We start from the raw sequence: 15,910 nt of genomic DNA, 5'->3' as shown, positions 1-15,910 counted from the left end.
CCATTACCCAATGCACAACAAACCTCCCGGAGCCACGTGGTTGAAACATGATTTCTTAGTTCTCATGATTCTGGGCTGGTTCGGAGGATCTTCTGCTGGGCTTGGCTGGGCTCGCAGCTGGGGCAGCTGGGACACCTGGGCCTCCCACTCCCTCTGCGTGGTCACCCCTGTGGTCTCAGGCTCTGAGGGGCGGCCCCAACGTGTCTCTGTTGGTCGGGCTGGCTGATGCCAAGGGCCAAGCCCAGCACCCACAGGGAGACAAACCCAAGGGGCACGGAAGCTGCAGCCATGGCAATGGACCATGCGGGTGAGCAGAGAAACTGGATTTGGCAGGCGGGGACTGACGGGGGACACGGGGCTTGGCTTGGAGGGCCCACGGCACAGCCAGGCACCAAGGATGGGGTCTGGGGCTGCTGAAACCCCACCGTGGGGTCCTAACTGGGTAGGCGAGGGAGTGAGGATGAGAACTGGGGACGGAGAACTGGGGTCCCAGAGCCCACCGAGAGTTGGGGAAGGGCTGGGGCTACCAGGCAAAAACCTGGGTGAGGGGCTCTCAGCAGAACAGTCTCTCCCCAGTGACAACCTGTGTGGGGCCCTGGAAGCCGGACAGAGGAGGCCTGGGGCTCTGAGGCTCACTGCCGGGGCTGGCTCAGCCCACACTGGGCAGAAAGACCTCCAGTGTCCTCATGGTTGTCCTTTCTAATTACAAAGACTTTTGGAACCTTTTTAATTTTGCAGGAGGAACCCCTGGCTCCTCCTCCCCAGAGGCCAGCTCTGCCGATTCTGGAAGCGTCTCGCATGGAACCTGTGCACTCCCCTCCCGACTCTGCACACACCTGATAATGTTTCACTCCCGCTGCTCCACACAGTTCCCTTTCCTCTCAAATATCTTGGAGACTGTCAGAGACCTCACCTGTCCGTTGAGCCCAGGAGGACAAGGCTGCATGAGCTGTGATCACGTTACTGCACCTCAGCCTGGGCGAAGGAGCAAGACTCTGTCTCCAAAAAAAAAAAAAAAAAAAAAAAATCCACCTCAATGTTTCTTATGCTCCAGAGAATTCCACAACATGGACACAACGTAGTACTCTGTCTGCTTGGACAGACATTGAAATTGTTCCCCGTCTTCTGCCACTACATGCAGGGCTGCCATGCACTCCCCACGCACGGCATGGACACAGATGCAGAATCAATTCCTAGGAGTCATCAAGGTGTGAGGGGGACCAGCCTGGCTAACCGGAGAGCTGGTCGAGCATCAGCAGGTGGCTAAGCCAGCGATGGCACCTGCGCTAGCGCCTGCCACTCCTGCTCTCGGGGCAGACATCGCTGACCCATCAGCAGTCCTTCCCTCTGAGCCCAGCCTGAGCTGCTCCGTCCCTGCCCCCGAGGTCAGCAAGCCGATACTACAGACTCCACTGATGGAAGCCAGTGGGACCCCTCTGAACATTCACCCAACTGTGGAATCCGTGAAGTCGGTGTGTAGGTTTCAGAAGAGCCTCTCAATTTACACATGTGCAGTCTCCTTGGGAGGAGCTGGCTGCTGCCTCACGGCCCCACCGCTGTGTGCTTGACGTGTGTGTGCAATTTCAAAGACTCTAAGAACATGTGAAGACACGCTAAACACAGACCCAACAGCAGCCGCCTCTGCATGTGCCTTGGCAATCACTTTCAGTCTCATGGCGCTTTGGGCTGTCACAGCACAGCACAACACAACAAAATCACTGTGCTCCTGACAGTTTCCAAGCTGGAGACGTGCTTATTGTACTAGCGACACGCGACGTCTGTGTGCATCTCATCCATGTGCTGACACTGCCTTTTCTTTCTGACATGACCCTGGACTTGCGATGGTTTCCTGCAGTTTGGAATGGAGTCCTCACCTCCCTTTCCGAATACCACGGATAAATTCCGGCCATTCCTTGCTCGTTGAGTGCCTGATCAAAGGCTAAAGCTGACCAATTACAAGGCTGCTGGGCATTGCCTTACCCATACAGGCTATGAGGGAGGCCACAGCCCTGTCCTCTTCGTAAAGACAAGGAAACTGGGGCACAGAAAGGCGAAGCACACATCACCATCAGCAGGATAAGAATGTAAGCCCAGGAGGCCCGGCCTGCCCCACCCTGCCCTCCTGCAGCTCCATGGCCCCCATCCCCATCCTGGTAACACCGAGGACCTGCCTGCATTCCACACCTATTTCCCACTTGAGGAGGATATAAACAGGCCATTTCCGTCCCCATTGTGCACAGCAGCTGTGGTGGCCAATTAGAATCAGACCAGTGTCACAGGAGCCCCCTTCCTACCATCATCCATGGCACCTTCTCCCAACCCTTTGGACTCCTCTTGTGATCACATGGAGGGAGGTGGTAGAGGTGCCTGCCCGGACCAGGCGGGAAGATCTGCACTCCCTCTTCCCAGGCCCCACAGGCCTTACGGTCCATCAGCGCCAGCCCGCTAACTGCTTGGCACCCAGGGCCTGTTTATTCCTGCATGCACTGGGGGCAGGCGTGACACTGCCACCACCTGCAGGCCGGGGATTCCAGGGAATCTGTCTTCTGACTCCAAGCACACAGAGGCAGGTGCCCAGGCCCCGACCCACTGGCCCAGGGCCCAGACCGCGCAAAGGGCCAGAGCCTCGAGGAGAGCACCCGCACGACCGCCGGCTAGCGAGCACCACCTGGGCAAGACCTGGGCTGCCTTCGGCTGCTGCCTCCAGACTCCACACCCAGCGACTGGATGGCAGACAGGGACTCTGGAGACCCACCAGCTTTGGAAAGGTCACGGGTAAAAAAGGGCAGTGGGCAGGCACAGTGTCTTTATCCAAATGTGTCCTCACCCTCCAGGCTGGGTAGGAGTTGGGAGAGCACCTTCAGGAGCATCCAGCAAGAGGGTGTATGGCCAGGCTTTACAGGCAGAGGGGACAGAGGCCAGGCTGCGGCTGCTCCCTCCAGGACAATGCCTTTCTCCTGCCCACCTCCCCCATGGCGCTTGGGTTCAAGGGCCTTGCAGAGCGCCTCCCTCACCTGACCTAAGACAGCAAGGAGGCCGAGCCTCCCTCACCTGACCGAAGACAGCAAGGAGGCCAAGCCTCCCTCACCTAAGACAGCAAGGTGGCCGAGCCTCCCTCACCTGACCTAAGACAGCAAGGAGGCCGAGCCTCCCTCACCTGACCTAAGACAGCAAGGAGGCCGAGCCTCCCTCACCTGACCGAAGACAGCAAGGAGGCCGAGCCTCCCTCACCTGACCTAAGACAGCAAGGAGGCCGAGCCTCCCTCACCTGACCGAAGAGAGCAAGGAGGCCAAGCCTCCCTCACCTAAGACAGCAAGGAGGCCGAGCCTCCCTCACCTGACCGAAGAGAGCAAGGAGGCCAAGCCTCCCTCACCTAAGACAGCAAGGAGGCCGAGCCTCCCTCACCTGACCGAAGACAGCAAGGAGGCCGAGCCTCCCTCACCTGACCTAAGACAGCAAGGAGGCCGAGCAAGGCCGGTGGCTGCGGGGTCCCTCTCCGGGGCTGAGCCCAGGCTCCGGAATGAGGGGACCCAACCCCCCATCCCTGTGGATGTAACGACAGGCCCCCGTGCTCCCCTTCTCGGGTGGGGGGAGCCTCTGATCGCAGGAGGAACGCTGTCAATCAGCCACGTGCAAGGGAGGCTCGGCATCCCCAAGCCATTCAGTCACTGGACAGCTTTAACCTTACAAACACTCCTAGCCAAAGTAGCTTGCGTTCCTTCAGACAGCAAGTTCCACGTCTGAGGGAGCACACAGGGTGCCCACTGCCTGCTGGGTGTGCACCCCATCCTCCGCAGCCCATCCCCACCCAGAAGTGCGCCCCTTGCCCATGCCCCACCCCCGCACCTGGGTACCAAGGACATGGGGTAGGGCTGGTCCAAGTTCAACAACTCCCTGGCTCTCGGACCCTGGGCACGGCACTAACCCACCCCACAAAGGTCTTGTCTTCCCACACCAAACCTACCCAGCAGGCAGCCCCAGGGGCCCACCTCCTCTCAGCTCCGTCCCATTCCCTCAGAGCCTTTCCCCAACCCTGCCCCGCAACAGGTGCCGGGGATCCAGACACCCACCAGACAGGCAGACACCACTGCTATTATCCGGCCAAGGAAACCAATGAGAAAACCAATATAAACAGAAACAGTAACACATTTATTGAGCAATTACTGCATGCCAAGCAGCAAAGAGGCAACTCAGGGGTCCCCTTCAAGCCTGGCCACGTGGTCCGAGGTGACCACTGCAGCCCCAGCCCCAACAGCAGCGTAAGGAGCACGCACTGGACAACAGAACACTACAGTCCCCAGCTGGTGGCTAGAGAACACCCAGCCAGGCGAGGGCCACCGTGGGGACATGGCCCAGCCCCACCGCAGGGTTCCCCAGCACAGTCATGTCCTCTGTGGTGCTTGCCACAGAGCGGTTCTGACTGTCTCACCCACACACTGCTGCCTGGTCACCACCAGCTACCCTCCCCACATCAGCCCAGCACCCCCTGCCCTTCCACTTTAGGTCCCCCAATACCTGCTCCATGCAGGCCAGGCTCGGGACCCTCTGTGACTCCCTGCCTCTGCCCCATGGTTCTCTTTCTCTGGGATAGCCCTCACCACAAATGCACTCTCGTGGGCTAAACTGTACCCAGACCCCTGGTGCCTGCACATGGCAGGTACTGGAAACAAGGTATTTGAAAATGAAATAAAGACGGGGTCATGCTGGATTAAGGTAGGCCCTAAAACCAGTGACTAGAGTCCTTATAAAAAGTGGGAAATTGAGGCCAGGCACGGTGGCTTATGCCTGTAATCCCAGCACTTTGGGAGGCTAAGGGGGGAGGGGGCAGATCACCTGAGGTCGGGAGTTCAAGACCAGCCTGGCCAACACGGAGAAACTCTGTCTCTACTAAAAATACAAAATTAGCCGGGCATGGTGGCACGCGCCTATAATCCCAGCTACTCAGGAGGCTGAGGCAGGAGAATCGCTTCAGGGGCGCGGAGGTTGTGAGCCCGAGATCGTGCCACTGCACTCTAGCCTGGGCAACGAGAGCGAAACTCCATCTCAAAAAAAAAAAAAAAAAAAAAAAAAAAAAAAGATGATCAAAGCAGAGACACGCTGGATGCACCTACAAGCCAGAGAATACCAAGGGCTGCCCGCAGTCATCAGAAGCCAAGAGAAGAGCAGGGAACTGACCCCTGGACTTGGGACTTCTGGTCTCCAGAACTGTGAGGGAATAGATTTCTGTTGTTTGAAGCCACCTGGGTTGTGGGAATGTGTCAAGGAAGTCACAGGACACGAACGCATCTGCTTATCTCAAAACACTTCCACTGATGGGACCACCGTCACAGACGATCCGGCACGCGCTCAGCACTAACTGCGCTCAGACACTACAAGAGGCTGGGGATCAGCAAAGAATAATCAGTCACATGCCAAACTCAGGAGCCCAAGCAAGTGCTACAAGGGCCACATGACTGCCGACAGAGCATGAGACGCGGAACACGTGAGTGAGGCTTTGAAGGTTGAGTAGAAGTTGGCCTGGAAGATCTCCACCCACACAGAATGCTGTAAGGACAAGTTGTAGACTTCCTTCTCCTTCACTACCACGCAGGCTTCAGAGGGGTCCCTGGCTTCTCTTAAAGCTCTCGGCATGACACTACCAGCACACACTGTGGACACAGCACACGTCTGAGGCATAGAACATGCACCTCTCACACCTTTCTCAGCCTTCTCACACCTCCCAGTAAAAGATCCCTGGGTACATATATTCACCGTCAAAACACCAAGCCCAATACGCAGACTGCTGGCCCTACCAGGCCAAGTCAGCAGCCTAAACTGAAGGCCTATTTCCAATGGTCAGCAGGCTGAGTTTCTGCCCAGGGACCCACGGTCCACAGGTGCATCTCTTCCTTTCTGATCTGATGTTCGGGGCAGCACCTCAATACACACTTTTACCTGGAGAACTTGGGGAGCTTCAATGGAACTGTGTGCGAAGTGCAAATAATGGGATAAACGTTGCAGCCCAAGGTAGCTTCAGGAACAATGACTGTTAAGCTCCAAAAAACCAGAGTGCCAGGAGACGCTCTGTGTTCCAACATTTGCCTCTGAGCCTAGAGCTTGACCTCCGCCTGGCCAAATGTTCCCAGATCAAGGGGCACCAACAGAGCAGACCCTGGAGCCACAGTATGGGTTCAACACCTGGCTGTGCCACTTACCAGCAAGGCGTTTAGCCCCCCTAGGCCTCAGTGTCCACTTACCAGCAAGGCACAGCCTCCCTAGGCCGCAGCCTCTTTAGCTATTAAACGGGATGCCAGTAGCTTCTATGAAGAATTGGATGAATCAAGATTTATAAAACCCCTAGAACAGCGTCTGGGATACGGTAAGCGCCACATAAGTGTTTACTAAGTAAATTAAAATGCCACACTTGTAAATCTGTATTTCTGCTATTCTCAATCTCTCCTGTTCAGAGTTGGCCAAGGTTCTCATTTGTTAAGACCATCAAATTTCTAAAACTAGCAACAGCAAAGGTAGTCTCAAAATAGGCGATAGATTTAGGACAACTTCCACAGGAGACTGGCACGTCATCAAGGAATAAGAGCCTCAGTCAAGGTCAAGGTGAACCCCCTTAGGGAGACAAGCGGCTCCTGGGAACCTAGGAATACCACTGTTTATCCCTGCAATCCCACCAGGGTGAAGACGGAGTCAGAGTTTAGGAAGAAAAACAATGTAATTCCAACAGATGTTGCGACAACTGAAACGGGTATGGCTAATGCTGATTTTCTTCCGAATCTGTCTTCTACAGAAAAAACAGCAGAAAATACAAAGTCTCAATTTCAAAACTTAGGGCTTTGGATAACGGTGTCCCAAACCCACGTAAACGCTGTCTCTTGAAAACCACAAGGCCGAACTTACGGAGCTAGAAGAAAGGTTGTGGAGCAAATCCGTCAGGTTTGTTAGGCGAGGCGGCTGGCGAGGGTGTCACGCTGAAACCCGGCGTAGCCGCGAGGATACGGAGGGGGCGGTGCGCTCCCTACGGGGCCGGGCTGCGTAACGATGCCCCCCAAATGGGGATCGGGACGCGTCCTTCCGTACCTCCATCGTTCGCGCCTCGCTCCAGGAGCAAGAGGGGCAGCCCCGGCCACAGTCCCCGCCGTCGCCGTGCGCCCGGAGGCCGACCCGGGCCCCTCACCACTAACCAAAATGAGCGCAGAAAACGAGTACCGCCCGCCTTCGCCACCGAAGCTGGCTGCGGAGCGCGACGAGCCCTCGCCGCGGCCCCGAGGGGTCCCCGTGCGCCCGGCATGGTCCAGGACAGTTCCCAGCGCGCGCCGCGGACTCGGGGGACAGCGCGCTCGGGGACGGCAGCCTCCAGCGTCCGCCCGGCCCCCACCGCCCAGTGCCCCGGCCCGAGGGACCCGTGCGCCCCAACAAAGTTGGCGCAGGCTCTCCGGGGAGCGCCCCCCACACGGCCGGGTGCCCGCCGGCGCGCAGGCGTGGGAAGCGGGGAAGGGCACGGGGCCGCCGTCGGGGCTCGCGGCCGCCCGGCTGCGCCCCGGCTTTGTTCGCGCCCTGCGCCCGCCAGCTGCCCGCGCCCCGTCCCCGCGCGCGCCCGCCCGCAGACCCGCCGCCCAGCGCCGCCGCTCCGGCCCGGCCCACCTTCTGGATGGTTTGCTGCGTAACCTCCCCTTTGCCTCTTGGCCGGGCAGACGCGAAGGCCACGGACATGGTGGCGGCGCGGGGCTCAGCCCGTGGTCATCGGGGTGGATACTCCGGCTGCGCTGGGCGGCCCGAGGCGCTCATTATCCGCAGTCGCGGAGGGGGGGCAGGGGGCGGGAGCGCGGGGGGCGCCGCGTCGTGGGCTCGCCCGCCCCGTCGCCGTCGCCGCGCCTCCGAGCCCGCGGCGCCGCCGCTCCGCCCTGCAGAACGGTCTGCGGCCCAGTGCCGAACGGTGGCCCCCGGCGACCCCCTCGCACCCAGCGCCCGGCCCTCGCCGGAGCACCGCCTCCCACCCCCGGCCACCGGTGGTTCGGCCTGACCCCGCCCCAGCGCGCGCCATCACGTCCGCCCGACGCCGCCTGACGCTGCCCGTCGCCGGCAGCGCAGGTCACGGCGCCGAGGGTGGGGCGCGGGCGTAGTGGCGCCGGGAGTCGCGGGTGCGCGCGGGCCGTGAGTGTGCGCTTTTGAGAGTCGCGGCGGAAGGAGCCCGGCCGCCGCCCGCCGGCATGAGCTACGACCGCGCCATCACCGTCTTCTCGCCCGATGGCCACCTCTTCCAAGTGGAGTACGCGCAGGAGGCCGTCAAGAAGGGCTCGACCGCGGTGAGGCGCCGGGGCCTGCGCGGGGCCGGGGACGCGGGCGGAAGTGGGGCTGGGGAGCCGAGAGAGGGCCGGGGCGCCGAGAGAGGGCCGGGGCCGGGCGCGGCGCGGGCGGTCAGGGCTGTAGCTGAGCGCGGGCCCCGCTGCCGGTCTCCACGAGTGCCTGCAGAGGCGGCGTTTGGCGTGAGCCGCGAGCGCTCGTTCTCCCCACTCAGCGCCTCGCTTGGGGCCCGGCCTCGCGTGGGGCCCCGGGCACGGGGGCCGTGACGACGCCATCTTGGGCACCCCTGGCCCCGGCCGGGCGCGTGGGTCGCGCCGCCGCCCCGGTGAGCAGAGGCCGGGCGAGGGCCGCTCTGGGCCGCGGAGCGCGGGGGGTAGGCCGTGCGCTCGCTGGGGGGCTGTTCACGCAGCCGGGTGGCTGGGGAGCGAACTACTCAAACCCCCGTTATGGGGACCCCCACCCGCTCCGGGGAAACACTTATTCTCTAGGCCCAGGTGGGCTTCGAGAACAAAGCGGCTCGCTGGCGTGGCCGGTGGCGGGCGCCTCCCGGGTCTCCGCACTCTGCCGGGAGGAGCCTTCCCAGGGCCGGGCTGCAGCCGCTCGGGTCAGGACTGGTTTGAACGCGGCCGTTTCGTTTTGACGAGGGCTCGTGTACATTGACCTTAGTGACATTGTTTGAAACTTAAATTCGTACCATCAAGACGTGTCAGTTTAATTGGTCAGCCTGTGAGATCGTTATTCTTTTATCACCTGGTATTCAGAGGTTTGAGCAGGCAGAGAAAGCAGCACACACGGTTCCGTAAATTTTGAATTGTTTTCATTTTCTGAATCTTTGTTTTGAAATGAAGGCCCAGTATTCATCAGGTGATCTAACTCAGCTTAAAGAGGACTAGGAGTCGGCTGACCCCTGTACCCCACCCCAATACTGCCACCCCCGCCAGCTGGCCGCCGCTGGCTTTAACGAACCCATATAGCTTCTCTGGGCCTCGAGTCAGTCGAAGGTCAAGTGAGTCAGTACCTGAGAAAGCTCCCAGAAAACCCAAACACTTCAGATCAATACTTCTCAGCCAGGGATGGTTTTGGGCCCACACGGAGCCACTGACAGTGTGTGGAGACTTTTCCAGTGGCAAGACCTTGCAGAGGTGCTTTTGGCATTTGGAGGGTAGAGGCCAGGGACGCTGCTCAATATCCCACCCGTACTCAGGGCGGCAGGCACAGGGAGATCACCCTGCCCAGGTGCTCACAGTGCTGAGCTGGAGAAGCCCTGCTCTAAACCAGGAGGCGCTGTCTATCCCAATGATGGTTCCCTTTGTTTCTGGCTTGACTCGGGGTTGACTGTCAGTGATTGTTCATGCTTTTAATAACAGCCATATCCTTCTCCAGCATCAGCCATAAACAATTTCGGATAACAGTTGACACCTTGTCCACTGACGGCAAATCAGGCCCCTTCTCATGGCTGTCACACGAGTATGTCACAGTGCAGGAAACAGTGCATTGTGGCTCAGTATAATTTCACAACTACAGAAACACTGCCTTCAGAACACCAGACTTGAGTGAAAGTCTCAGGCTTCCAGGCTTTGCATGGGACTGTTTGATTCATTGGGTTGAAAGGAAACACATGCCGATTATATAATGGTTACTTACCAGCTATGTTGTAACTAAAACTACATCTCAGTATTTGCAAGGCCCAGGTTGGGCACCTAGGTGAGCACGCCTGGGCTAGCTCTACCAGCAGTAGATGAATACCCCTGGGTTTGCAGGATGTGGTGCCAGCCACAGTGACAGACAAGTAGGGGAGAAAGGGGTATGGGTGAACACACCTTCCAGTGGGAGCTGCTACCTGGAGTACGTACCCCCCAGGACCCAGGTTCAGATCTGCTCCTACTGCTCGCTGCCTGGCAGTAGAACCATGTATCACTTTTTTGGGAGGATGGGGTGAGGGGACAGGGTCTTGCTGTCTCTGTCTCCCAGCCGCCATGGCTCACTGCAGCCTCCACCTCCCAGGCTCTAGCGATCCTCCCACCAGCCCCCACAGTAGCTGGGACTACAGGCTTCAGCCACCACAGCTGGCTAATTTTTGTACTTTTTGTAGAGACAGGGTTTTCCCATGTTGTCCGGCTGGTCTTGAACTCTTGAATTTAAGTCATCCACCCACCTCAGCCTCCCAAAGTGCTGGAATTAACAGGCATGAGCCACTGCACCCAGCACTCATATCACTTTCTTACGTGGTTTGTGGATCTTAATTAAAGGTTGGTGTTCGAGGAAGAGACATTGTTGTTCTTGGTGTGGAGAAGAAGTCAGTGGCCAAACTGCAGGATGAAAGAACAGTGCGGAAGATCTGTGCTTTGGATGACAACGTCTGCATGGCCTTTGCAGGTATGAGTTGGTGGGGAGCGCTGTCTTACTCTCTAGAGTCTCAGCGAAGAATAGGGCTTTGGAGATTAACTTGGGTGTGTGGGCTATTGTGAGCCATATAAACTGAGTAAATGAAAATCATTTAAAAGAATTGGATTTGGACTTTTAAGTTGGCTAGTTTCTTCGGTGGCCTCTCTCTGCCATAGCGGGTGAAACAGAAATGGCTAAATGGATGAAAACACTTCTGGCTGCTGTGCAATTTGACCTCCACTGTTATTTTTCTGTATCAGTCAGTTACAATCTAGAGAAAGGCTGGACTTTCTAGAGCTAACTGCATCTGTGGCATGGAGAGGACAGAACCACGTCCTGCCATCCCCAGCAGTAAAAAGGACCGCACTGGTGGATGCAGGCCATGCCTCGCCATGTTCTCAGCGCTGTTTTGGTCTTGCTCATTTCTCCTCTCAGCAGATGCAATCTAGGAAGATCTCAATTCATGTAATGAAATTAGGGATTAACTCAATTTCTAAGATTCCCAAGAGGACTCAGGTACTGTATTTAAGTATGGTCTGAAGTACACAGTTCTTCATATGCAGACAGTCCCTGTTGATCTATGATGTTTTTAAAAATCCAGATTCTGCACAGCAGCCTACAATTTTTTATTTACAATGGGTTTATGGGGTAGTAAATGCATTTTCAGCCAGGTATTTTTGACTTACGATGAGTTTAGCGGGATACCACCCCACTGCACATCAAGAAGCATCTGTACCCAATTTCCTGGAAGTTCCCAGGGGCTGATAGGTTCCACTGCCAGTCAGTTAGAATAGCCTTGCTGCCGGTTTGGGGGGTCTGTGGAAGGTTAAATGCTAGGTCATCGTGTCTGTCCCCCACCCTGTAGTTTGTGCTGTCTCTCTAGCAGAAGCCTCTCTGCTTTCCTTGCAGGCCTCACCGCCGATGCAAGGATAGTCATCAACAGGGCCCGGGTGGAGTGCCAGAGCCACCGGCTGACTGTGGAGGACCCGGTCACTGTGGAGTACATCACCCGCTACATCGCCAGTCTGAAGCAGGTGGGTGCCTGCCCGCTTGCATGCTCACCTCTGGCAGCAGGGCAGTCACGGCTCCGCCATGGAGGGTCCTGCCATGTCACTTCATGTGGATTTGCATGTCACTTCAGGTGAATCAGAAAACTGATTTATTCCAGGGCGTGATCCTAATCTTGACTTGCACAAGTGTAACTTGACCTAGCTCACCAATTTCAGTAACATTGTTCTGTTCTCGGTTCCTGGCATGGGATATTCCAAATTCCTGTGTCTGGAAGGAAATGATAGCTTTTGTCTTGCCATCCTGAGTGACCAGTCACAAAGCAGTTGAAGGGGGCTGGAAGCCACCCTATGAGGAAACGCCATTAGTGTGTAAGCAGAATGTGTGTCTACCTGTCACAGTAATTTCCAGTAACCTGAGTTTACAATTCTGGTCCTAGGTGAGTTTTTCTGGGAGTGAAAATGCAGAAAAGGATGTTGAAAGCTATTGGCTAATGTATCATTTGAACTGCTGATAACCTGAGAGGGGGCTCAGGCATGATTTAAAATGTTCGTATCTTCACTAAGTACGGTTCTTTCCTCACATGCAGTTTCTTAATTGGATGGCACTGACCTGTTTCTTTTCTTGCTAGCGTTATACGCAGAGCAATGGGCGCAGGCCGTTTGGCATCTCTGCCCTCATCGTGGGTTTCGACTTTGATGGCACTCCTAGGCTCTATCAGACTGACCCCTCGGGCACATACCATGCCTGGAAGGTGAGTTCGTGACAAAGGGGCTTTGGACAGTCTTGCCAGAAAAAGGCTTTGAGGGGTGGGAGGTCCTGGGCTTCCTGCTGTAGGCCCTGTATCAGTGAATGAGTCAGTTTAAGTTAACCTAGTCCTATGAGAGCAAGAAAATTATTAAACATTGCTGTTTGGAAGAAAATAAAAGGGCAGCAAGGTGTAAGCGTAGTCCACATAAATTAAAATTCTTGGGTGGGTGCGGTGACTCAACGCCTGTAATGTCAGCACTTTGGGAGGCTGAGGCAGTTGGATCACCTGAGGTCAGGTGTTCGAGACCAGCCTGGCCAACATGGCAGAACCCTGTCTCTAATAAAAATACAAAAAAAATTTACTGAGCATGGTGGCACATGCCTGTAATCCCAGCTACTCAGGAGGCTGAGGCAGGAAAATCGCTTGAACCCGAGAGGCATAGGTTGCAGTGAGCTGAGATCACACCACTGCACTCCAGGCTGGGCAACAAGAGCAAAACTCTTATCTCAAAAAAAAAAAAAAAAAAAAAAAAAAAATCTCCCATTGCCTTTTGATAGCGCAGTAAAAGATATAATCGTATAACCCCATTCTCGGTAAGAATCAGCACCAACTCTAAAGAGCTCTTTGCAAAAGGAAGCCATGAGGCAGGGCCTGTGTCCACGGCTGCTGTCCAGCACTCCAGCTTGCCTCCTGCCACTGCCACTGGCTGGGCGGCCCATGTAGGGCAGCTGTGTTCCAGGGCTGGCCCTGGGTTGTCATGCCCTATGCCACGTGAGAACATACGTGTCTGTTTTAGGCCAATGCCATAGGCCGGGGTGCCAAGTCAGTGCGCGAGTTCCTGGAGAAGAACTATACTGACGAAGCCATTGAAACAGATGATCTGACCATTAAGCTGGTGATCAAGGCACTCCTGGAAGTAAGTTTGCATTTGGAATCCAGGCAAGGTGGTGAAGATACCACGTTTTGGTGGTGACTGGTAGGTAGATGGGCAGCAAGGAAGGTGGCAAGGATCCAGCAGTAATGCTTAATGACTGCTGTGTTCCAGGCACTGCTCTGGTCTATATGGTGTATCCTAACTGCTGTGTTCCTTGAAATAGCCATGCAAGGTGTGATCATTAGTGTCTTTATCTAGCCGGGGCAGCTGAGGGTTGTGCAGGGGCACACAGCATGAGAACCAGAGGCAGGATGTGAACCCAGCTGTCCAGCTGTGGAATCTGTTCTCGCGCCATCACTAGGCTTCCAGAGGCTTGAACTGTTGCTAAAGTCAGGGAATTAGAGAACTGGAGATATGGTTGGGCTTTGTCAAGACCTTGAAGTGCTAGCAGGTAAAACCAGAGAGGGACTAGCTGGAAGGCCAGGCGGGAGCGTAGGCATCAGGATTCCTGATTGTAACCACTGTGTCAAGAGGAGGGCCTCAAGCACCGCTACTGTGCAGGAGAGAGGAGTCCCAGTGCTAGGAGGCGGAGGGGTGTGCAGGCATCCCAAACAGACTTCACAAATGGCCATGCGTTTAGGACAAAGACACAGGTTTTGGGGGCTGGGACCTCTGTTCCTGGGACGGTGCTGGGTTTGGGTACACACCTATTTAAGGTACTCCTGAGAGCTGCTTTTGTCTTGAATAGGGAAAGGTGGCTAATGCTCCTGTCTTCTGTCCCTTCAAGGTGGTTCAGTCAGGTGGCAAAAACATTGAACTTGCTGTCATGAGGCGAGATCAACCCCTCAAGGTAATCGCCAAGTTTGTCTGCTTTCTTTACTTGTCAGTTTTCTCCCATGATCAGGGCTGAGCAGTACCAGTTCCGAAGGAAACATCATAGGGCCATTCTGTGGTTTTAACATTAGGAAAATGTCTTTCTGAGGCTCCCCATACGTCAAAGAGAAGATTCCCATCTCCCTCTAATTAGATGGTCCACGCGTGTTCTCTGGGCATGTTGAGCGGCTGCCAGTCAGATCTGCTGCTGCTGCTTAATACTTGTCTAGGTCAGGCCAGCATCCTCTTGTTTTCCTTGAGGTTCCTCTCCAAAGAGGCTGTATGAGCAGCAGTGCCAAAGCCTGGCCACCCTCCCCAGAAGAGGGCGCTGGTTCCTTGGCACCTTGTGTGGCTTAGGTAACCATGAAGTTTTTTTCGATAGATTTTAAATCCTGAAGAAATTGAGAAGTATGTTGCTGAAATTGAAAAAGAAAAAGAAGAAAACGAAAAGAAGAAACAAAAGAAAGCATCATGATGAATAAAATGTCTTTGCTTGTAATTTTTAAATTCATATCAATCATGGATGAGTCTCGACGTGTAGGCCTTTCCATTCCATTTATTCACACTGAGTGTCCTACAATAAACTTCCGTATTTTTAACCTGTTTTTTTTTTTTTTTTTTAAGAGAATGTGTATCTTTAGGTGCAATCACAGCAGTCCTCTCATCTCTCATCCTTCTTTTTCAACCCTGAGCCACCGTAATTGAGCTTTTCTTTCTGTTCCTTGTGGCTAAGACAGTAAGCCAGTGTGAGACACAGGTTCCTCCCTTGGGAAGTCAGAGCTGCTGCCCTGGGTCCTGCAGAGAAACCTGGCCTTCAGCAGACCTGTTTCTCTGTTGTAGACACAGAATGACTTCCGTTTGCTTTTAGACCTTCATTCTAGTCCCCTAATGAATGTATAATGTCAAGGACACAAACACAAGTAGCCCTGGGTTCATTCTGTAGAGCAGCAGCTTTGTTCAAAGCAGCTTTGCATGTCTGACTTTCATAGACCACATCTTGACGTCTGCCCCCTATGTTGAAGACTGGTTCTGGCTATTCTCTGCCCTTTCCTGCATTTTGACTTCTAGTCCCACAGTTTAAGGCTTTTAGGTCCTCCTCTGGTCCTTGGTTTTGGGCATGTATCTTCTAAAAAGGAGTAAAGGGGCCCAGATACATTTTGAGCTCAGCGTAAAATGTACAGTTGTCGAAACAATGAACATTTTAACAGCAAGGTCAGGCGGCACACGCTAACCTGACTACCTTGCGATGCTCTGGGAGGCAACACCTGTTTCACCAAGTTCTCTAGCTGCGTGAGGACTGTGGCCACCAGTATCTGGCACACACAACATTTATTTTTCTGCTGGTCAAGGATATCCATTACCCCCACCCAAGAAACGGAGGGCCCCCGCTGGCAGTTCTGCTGTGGAGCCTGATGGCCGCAGGCAGGTAATGAGAGGAGGACTCATGCAGCTGGTGTGCCTCCTCGTCCTGAGGGCCACTTTTAAGGTCACCTGGAAACCCGTTAGACTAAAACGGGATGCCCTGAGCCGAGAACCAGCCATGTCTTTGTTTTTCTGCGTGGGTCCAGGGTGCAGCTTACTCATGGCTGTGTAACATGCTCTACGGTGCCGGAGAACCTGAACGCTCCTGAGCTGGGGAGCTTGGAGGCAGCAGGAAGGTGGCAAAGGGGCCGCTGCTTATGATACAGGTGTTATCTGTGAGCTGGGTTTTTAAAAGAACTTT

The 15,910-nt window shown here is 55.3% G+C and overlaps 2 protein-coding genes across 8 annotated transcripts in view; one reads left to right on the top strand and one right to left on the bottom strand.

Annotated features, from left to right (window-relative positions):
- Positions 1–7,950, bottom strand: part of SS18L1 (SS18L1 subunit of BAF chromatin remodeling complex) — a 40,379-nt gene extending 32,429 nt beyond the window's left edge. For 4 of the 7 annotated variants that reach the window (XR_008674497.2, XM_055372834.2, XM_055372832.2 and 1 more), the window contains exon 1: positions 7,637–7,950. Coding sequence is in view for 3 of the 7 variants with exons in the window: in XM_055372832.2 (XP_055228807.1) it covers positions 7,637–7,705 (69 nt within the window). In the remaining 4 variants the exon portion in view is untranslated. Of the gene's footprint in view, positions 1–913; positions 996–6,892; positions 7,568–7,636 lie in introns of those variants that run through there. The other 3 variants (XM_055372833.2, XM_055372835.2, XM_063702429.1) reach the window with 3 other exon arrangements.
- An 84-nt stretch (positions 7,951–8,034) lies between these two features.
- On the top strand, positions 8,035–14,786 carry PSMA7 (proteasome 20S subunit alpha 7). The gene is made up of 7 exons (XM_004062480.5): positions 8,035–8,298; positions 10,546–10,672; positions 11,591–11,715; positions 12,321–12,443; positions 13,237–13,356; positions 14,102–14,164; positions 14,570–14,786. Exons 1-7 carry the CDS (start codon positions 8,203–8,205, stop codon positions 14,660–14,662), a joined length of 747 nt encoding a protein of 248 aa, XP_004062528.1. The 5' UTR covers positions 8,035–8,202; the 3' UTR covers positions 14,663–14,786.
- Positions 14,787–15,910: the final 1,124 nt, after the last annotated feature.

Source organism: Gorilla gorilla, chromosome 21 (genome assembly GCF_029281585.2).
Source record: "Gorilla gorilla gorilla isolate KB3781 chromosome 21, NHGRI_mGorGor1-v2.1_pri, whole genome shotgun sequence".
Taxonomy (NCBI): Eukaryota; Metazoa; Chordata; class Mammalia; order Primates; family Hominidae; genus Gorilla; species Gorilla gorilla.
The sequence above is the reverse complement of the archived record's forward strand: the minus strand, read 5'-3'. Positions and strand labels throughout refer to the sequence as shown.

Coding starts and splice junctions, on each gene's coding strand:
- PSMA7 (XM_004062480.5), top strand. CDS start 8,203: ATGAGCTACGACCGCGCCATCACCGTCTTCTCGCCCGATGGCCACCTC. Junction 8,299..10,545: donor TCAAGAAGGGCTCGACCGCG/GTGAGGCGCCGG, acceptor TCTTAATTAAAG/GTTGGTGTTCGAGGAAGAGA. Junction 14,165..14,569: donor GGCGAGATCAACCCCTCAAG/GTAATCGCCAAG, acceptor TTTTTTCGATAG/ATTTTAAATCCTGAAGAAAT.